The 7983-nt window shown below is 30.0% G+C and overlaps 1 protein-coding gene across 1 annotated transcript; it reads right to left on the bottom strand.

Annotated features, from left to right (window-relative positions):
- Positions 1–1383: 1383 nt before the first annotated feature.
- On the bottom strand, positions 1384–7731 carry LOC143204426 (helix-loop-helix protein 1). Its single transcript, XM_076416957.1, has 3 exons — positions 7664–7731; positions 2064–2190; positions 1384–2001 (listed from the first exon to the last, which is right to left on the bottom strand). Exons 2-3 carry the CDS (start codon positions 2129–2131, stop codon positions 1755–1757), a joined length of 315 nt encoding a protein of 104 aa, XP_076273072.1. The 5' UTR covers positions 2132–2190; positions 7664–7731; the 3' UTR covers positions 1384–1754.
- Between the last annotated feature and the right edge of the window lie 252 nt (positions 7732–7983).

The following is a 7983-nucleotide window of genomic DNA, read 5'->3' on the forward strand; positions in this document are numbered from 1 at the left end:
TATTTTTATTCACTATTTAAACATTTTTTAATTTAGTACTAATATATTGACGTTTGATGACAGCTGAGGATGACATTATTATTTGTATTAATATTTTACTCATTTTATTCTAGTTAAAAAGAGACACAATGCTATCTAATTACTTCGAAAACGTAAACGTGTGAGCCTGTCAAAGTTGTCTGGTTGTCAAACGTATGTAAAATTCTTGAAAGCAATACTGATAAGAGGTTATAACTCTAACCTATAAACTATTGTGGCCGTATAATTAAATCTAGTTTTTAGATGTAGTATAGTGTTAAAATACATTTTATTTGATAACATTTTTGTTCAATTATTTTATTTAGATCAGAATTTTGTTGTATGTCAAAGCCAAACTGAAGTAAAACTCAGAGTTGATGCGGCAACATTGCAACTTTTTGATGTCACAAATTTAAAGGACGTATGTACAAAATAACTTTGAACGGACTATATATATTTATATATGAATATATATTTTTTAATTTAGTATTAATATATTGACTCTTGGTAACAGTTGAGATTGATAATAATTTATTTTTGGAGGTTCTGTTTCACTTTCTCCTCTATAATATTATTTTAAGTTATGTAATGTGCATAAATAATTACCGCTATACATTTTTTTGACATTTACTATATTTGATGCTTCATGTTAGTGATGATGAGAAAATATCGATATTTTTGGCCGATATATCGATATTCTTGTTATTTGATATTTCCCAATACTTAAAAAAAGATTTATTTTTAATACTCAATTTTAAAGGTTTATAAAAGTATCGCTACTTTTAAAATATATAAAAAGCATCCATATTTTTTTTCCGATATCTTTATCGATATTTAAAAAGTACAAATTTAAAAATAATGTACCGCATAAGATATAACGTAACGTAATGTATCAGTGACAGGTGAAACTTCAATGTTCGACGTAGGTGGCCAAGAAAAAATTGTGATGTAATTTAAAAGAAACATCATTGACATTATATTTTTAATTTTACTGAAAAATATAGATGAAACATAAAAAAAATAATTTAAGTTTTCAAATTATAACTAGAACCAAATATAAATTTCGAATAATGGACTTTGTAACGTATCGCGTAACTTTTATCTCAGTGACAGATAAAACTTCCAAGTTTGACGTACGTTGTCAAATCAGTAAATAGTAATAGTGGCATTATTATAGTTCATGTGTTCAAACCTGAAGAATTGGTAAAATATTTGGTTCGAATAATGTGTTGAGCGAAATCTTAAGGAACCAAAATTGTCTTATTGTCTATTATTGCAAATTAATTATTTAGAGATAATTGTCGTTTCGTTGTTTTTCTTATTATCTCAGATCTTTTAAAGTTTGAGAAATAAAACGCCACATAATAACTGTAAAAAAAATGTATTCGATAAATACAGCAAACATGTCAAAGATTACAAATAAAAGAAATAAATAAGCTATATCTTAAACAAATATATGACTAGATAGTAAACAACCCGCGTTTGTTTGGATATACGGTGACTTGATGATGAAAAACATTAATTATAAAACAACTTCGAGGAATTACGTTATACAATCAGGACTAGAACGTTAAAATTTATCTATTTTTAATGTCGTTTCGTACTTTTTTTAAGTAACTATGAACCCTAGTTCGTTTTTAGTTGACATTTTTTGAGGTTAGAACTTGTTTGGGTTAATGGAAGCAGCCTAAGTCAACCACAATTATGTACATAGACTAAGTGATTTCAGGATTTCGCTAAGCCTTAAGGACGTGATTCAGATAGGCGATATAACAAATTGCTAATCTCAATATTTCGATTTTGGACAGTTTCTTGTCGGGCGGAAGGGTAGGTAACAGTTTTCTTAGTTCTGCGAATGCCACGTTGAATGCCTCGACTCGGATCCTTTCCCTGGTTGCGTGGGCAGTACGGTACTTTTGCGTAGCCCGTCTTCGTCGTCTCCGTTCTTCCCTACTCAGCATTGACATGTCGTTATTTTTATCTCTTAAATAAAAAAAACACTATTATACGCTATTATAATAAGTTATTGCTAAAACTCTACTTACTTTTTCTTGGGTACCACGTTGCTGCAGGAAGTAATGGTTTGCAGTACCTCCCTATTTTCTACATTCATTATGTCATTATCACAGGATGATGAGTTGAAGTACCAGTCTTCTAATACCTTAATTTTGACTGCAAATGATGTCTGAGTTATATTTCTCATTGTAATTTGTAAAATTAAAATAATTTGAGGTTATGTTGGTTGACAATATTTGATGGACATTTTTATTACAGAAAAATAGCCATATTTTCCTTTTGATATCTACTAATTCACGTTTTAATTTAAAAATAATATGAATATCTTGCTATGTAGTACATCTTTTTGCAGGTTGGCAACATTGCTTCCGTATAAGTTACGTACACGATATCGATGACGTTGAATCTACTGACAAAAGCAGTTTGCAAAAATGTAATATTCCTTTAAAACTCGGAGGGGATTTTTCCTCCTCATTTTACCCTAGTTAAAAAACAGGATGCTCTCTGATGCGTTGGGACATGTAACCAAATAAATCTATAATTCGTTGTGTGTTGGTACTGGTCGATACTATTATCAAATGTCTATAAAATTCTTCGAAACATTAGTGATTAAAATGATTAGTAAATGCGGCAACACTGCAACGTGCTGACGTCATACATTCTGAGGACGTGCATTGGTTGTCTCATTGAATAGACTACAAAACTAAAAAATGCAGCAAACGTGACAGCAGAACTCAACACTAACTTGAGAAATCGACAAAAAAGTAAATATCCATCTCCAATATTAAAATTGAAACCATGGAAAGAATTAGCAGATGTTTCGGTACAAGAATGGGACAACACTTCGTTCAGTTTACAATTACAACTGTTTTAGTAGCAAATGATGGTTAAATGCCTTGTTAATAAACAAATATTGTCTATATGTCAAGGGTTTTATGTATTCCCTGTATATCAAATTTGTATATAAATTGCAAACATCTAAAATATCTAAATAATCTTTTGATTTCCTGAATAATTTCCTAGAATAATTGACAAGTGAAAATTCAAATACTTAACAAATATTTATATAATGTAGAAAATATTTTTTCGGTTATACACTAGACAAAATTATTTCACACATTCTTTCATTGTAAAACGAAGTTAAAATATTTAAGGGCTGATATATGAAACAGTGACACTGACAAGACAAATTTAACAGCTTAGAATATAGTTAATCCCATTTAATACGTTATAATCTTAACGTTAATACACAAACTAATTTTCATCAGTAGATATTTCATCAATACTTTACATTAACATTGACAAGTCAAAAAAGAAACTTTGGCAACATTGTTATTAAATAGTAGTGCAGTTTTCACTATTTTTTGAATGGAGCAAAATAAGTCAACATCATTGACATATTGACATTACTAAAATTATGATATACGAACGGTATATTTATTTTGTATTTATGTAATAAAATTGTAGTTATTTACCGAATGATATTTCATAACAAAATTCTTATCATTATTCATAAATCAAAGTTATAAATTTATTTGTATTAAATTTCAAAATATTTCAATCAGTTACATTAACAAGACAAATAAAATAATAAATCTAATAATGCCCATATTTATAATTAAATTTAAAAAAAACTTCATAGGCAATATATCATTAATTTTATTGAGAAAATACATGAAATAAAAATATATGAAATAAAAAAAATAAAACAAAATATGAGTTTCAAATAAGGACCCGCGTAACGTCCAACCTAACGTCATGTGTCACCGACAGTCGAAACTTCAAAATTAGACGTCCGTTGTCAAAAAAATATTAAATTTATGATATTTATTGGTAATAATGGTAATTATAATGTTTATATTTACAAATACATTTAAATGTAACTTCATTGTCAATATATTTTTAATTTTTCTGCAATATATAGATGAAATACTAAAAAAATAATTTAAGTTTATAAATTGTAACTAAATCAAAATATAAGTTTCAAATAATGTATCACGTAACGGTATGTGTCACCGACAGGTGAAACTTCAAAGTTTGACGTACGTTTTCAAAAAAATATTAAATTTGTGATGTTTATTAGTAATAGTGATATTTATTACGGGATTATGTGATGTGTTGGTGTTATAAGTAAAAACTTTAATGCTAGGTGAGTGATTCTTTTTGTTAATAACTCTGACGTAACGACAGACGTCCGAACAATGAAACCGTGCTGTTCTCACATATCAAACAAGACGTTTTCCCACCCGAACTATCCTAATCGAATTAGAATTAGTACGGGGATGATTGATAGAACCGTAATTCGGGGGTGTTAACTGTATGCACGTGTCCTGACGGGGCTGGTATCGGTCCCAGGAGAGAACGCGACCACCCCCACGTCCAATTCAACGAAAGTGGTTCAATTTTTTCGATTCTGTAATGTTTTGGTGAATTATTGAGCACGTATCGGGACGAATGTCGTGGTTTTATGAAAATATGACGCCCTCTTCCTTAAATAAACATAGAAGAATGATTTACCGACACTTTTACGCGAATGGTTCTACTCTCTCGGGAAAAGAAGAGGTTAAGACGCGACAGTTTTATGCCATGGCTATCTTGATTCGTTTCCAATACTAGTAGGTAGTTTATTTCTTATTTATAGATGAATTAAAGACATTTTGAGTTCTTATTATCCACGAAAAATATGGGGTATTTTTTTCTCATTTAATATTAGATAGGTTGATTAAATATTTAGTATTTTTGTTTACTAGAAATTTAACTGGAGACTAAATATGATTGTATTTTGACTTTTATACCGAAAAAAAAGGTTAAGACACGTCGAATGTCACTGGTCTGATGTCACGTTTATTTCGATCTATTTGGAAGTGGGTATGTTGATACATTTCAAATGAGATAATTTTTTTCGCTAATTAAATTATTTAATAATCAAATCTGATATAAATGTACAAATAAATTTACTATAAATAATTATTTTCATTAACTGATTTCATTGAAATGAGATTGTTGTTTTTCCTTGTTAAATATTAAAAAAAAATTCAAGATAAAGATAAGGGAATTGACATAAGTCAGGCACAAGTTTGTCATGGCTAATTTGATTTTAAATATTGCTTGGGATTCGATAAAATATGTTTTCACTATTTTATGGGCGTTAAGTGAAATATAAAAACGAATTATATACTATATTCTTTTCCTTGAATTACAAAAATAATTTTGATAGCGAAGTAATTGATATTGCAATCCAAATTGGTTATAAATAGAAATTTGAATTTTTAATCACATAAATATCATAAGGGGTCTAGTGATTTTTCTCGCAAAATATTTTGACGTGATTAAAACGAATTCTTATAATATTATATTAATATTTATTACAGTATAAACTTTTTGACGGAAATGTCAAAGACATGAAGGCATATGTTAGGACAATATTATTATTGACACAAATTTCAGTTATATATTTACTTGATTTAGTTATATATCTTATAACATATTTACTTAGTGACATTGACAATAAAAACAGCCTAAAAAAGGTTATTAATATATAGTATTATCTAGTAAAGCAGCCAATACAAAACGTCATCCAAATTCATGACGTCAGCACGTCGCAATATTGCCGCATCGTATTTGACTTTTGTTTGCAACGGTTGCCAGATTGTAACCGTTAATCACTAATATTTTGACGAATTTTATAGAAATTTGACAACAGAGTCGACAGATACATATATCGAATTTTATACGCTGATTCGATTATCTTTCAACGAATCAGACACCATTCTGTCTCTTTTTAATTAGGGTAAAATGAGAAGGAAAAATCTGCCTCTAGTTTTACATTTTTACTAACCTCATTTGATAGTATATTAGACGTCATTTATGACGTTCATTGGTTGTTTTATAGCAAGGACTATACTTCAACTTGCCCATTGGTAAATGAAAGGTTAAAATTTGACGTAAGTTGTTAAAATAATGTTAATATTGTAATGTTTCTTGGCAATAAAAGTGACAAATGTAGAAAAAGAATAATATAACTGGTAGAAATCTTGTTAGATATACAATTTTGATGTTAAGACACACTGCACACTGATACCTCATTGAAATATGAAACTTCAAAATTTGACATAGGTTGTAAAAACAATGTTAACTTTGCAGGATTGTTTTATTGTGTGCAATGAATGTCTTAGGTCAATGAAGTCTTGTTAGATATGTATTTCCATTGACATTATATTATTAATAAATTAAAATGAAGGTAAGAAATGTAAAACAAAAGAAAAAAAATTTGACGTAACAGGTAAATTGAAAAGTTTCCGGCTTACCATAGTAAGACATATTTTTTTGGTAAAATTAGTTTTTTTTTGTTGAACATAATTCCGTTCAAAGGTGGTACACTGATTATAGCGACCCTCCTCGATACCATTTTTATAGTACGATTTGTCCTTTGTTTCAAAATAAGCCTCTGTTTCGGTGATCACCTCTTCATTCGACGAACATTTCTTCCCAGCGAGCAATCTTTTGAGATCTGAGGACAGGAAATAGTCGCTGGGGGTCATATCTGAAGAATACGGTGGATGAGGAAGCAATTCGAAGCCCAATTCGTGGATTTTCGCCATCGTTTTCTGACTGTGTGACTTGTGACACGGTGCATTGTCATGGTGAAGCAGCACTTCCTTTTTCTTCAAATGCGGCCGTTTTCGGCGATTTCGTCCTTCAGACTTGGACCGTCTAAACTAACGCTATGTAATAATCGCTGTTGATCATCTTCAAACACTGCTCCGAATCGTCAACTCGTCGTTTTTTTGGTCAAAAGTGAGCTCGCGTGGCATCCACTTTGCACAGAGCTTTCTCAGACCCAAATATTCGTGAATGATATGATGTACATGTTCAGTTAATATCTTGAGACTGATGCCGGACATTCAATCAATTTCAATTTAGGATCATTCATTTTGTGAATTTTTTAAATGTTTTCGTCGGTAACAACCTCTTTTGGGCGTCCACTGCGTTCATAACTTCCAATCCTTGATGGTTGATTTTCCTGGGGCAGTGTCCGGAAACTATATATATTTGCTTTAACTGTATTTTTATCCATGTTTTTCACAATAACAAAAGGTACTTCACTCAAAATGCTATAATTCACAAACTAATGATCCGACAGCTGTCAAATTTTTACACGCATCTTTTAAGGCTTAGTGCTGAATGAATAACATATGGATTTATTTCTAATAGCGCCATCTATGTGTCAGGCGGGGGACTTTTCAATTGACTTGTTATCTTGTTAAAATAATAATTATTTTGGGATTTAAACGGATACATGTTATAAAGTACGTAATGTGTTAGTGTTATATGTGAAAAATATGTCTATATTCAATCCTAGAGGAGTATTCTCGCAGTTTTTCTTTATTATAAATATATTTGTTATGTTAATATGATAAACTAATTTGTATACCAAGTAGTACTAACAGATTTTTTTCCTAGAGACATTTTAAACACTTTTATGTAAATTTAATAATAATTTTCGTTGTTCTTACTATTCTATATATATTTTTGATAGATTAATATTGTTTTTGCGAAATTGACCAATAAACCTCATCACTGTTTCACACCCAACTCTACTAATTTCGATAACTACTGTAACACATACCTGATTAACAATACGATTAGTGATGAAAATTTTTGAACGACTTAAACGCCCGATTACCCTTGTAGTTTGAGGTATAGTGAGACACTGAAATCCGAAAGACCTGATTTAACAGCATCCCTTAGTTGGATCCACCCTCCCGCCAATGGTAACGCTCCGTGGGTTTGGATCCACCCCCTGATCAATAGACCTTTTGTTATGGGGTTTGATTTATGTTCTTGGAAGGGTGGAGCTAATGTACCTATTTATTTTACATTTATATGTAATAAGCTGGTTTGAAAGACTTGTACTTTTTTTTTATTTGATTTTTTTGACATCAAATA

Source organism: Rhynchophorus ferrugineus, unplaced genomic scaffold (assembly GCF_030347505.1).
Source record: "Rhynchophorus ferrugineus isolate W39M unplaced genomic scaffold, kcgeb_rfMv2 rfM11, whole genome shotgun sequence".
In the NCBI taxonomy this organism is placed as follows: domain Eukaryota; kingdom Metazoa; phylum Arthropoda; class Insecta; order Coleoptera; family Curculionidae; genus Rhynchophorus; species Rhynchophorus ferrugineus.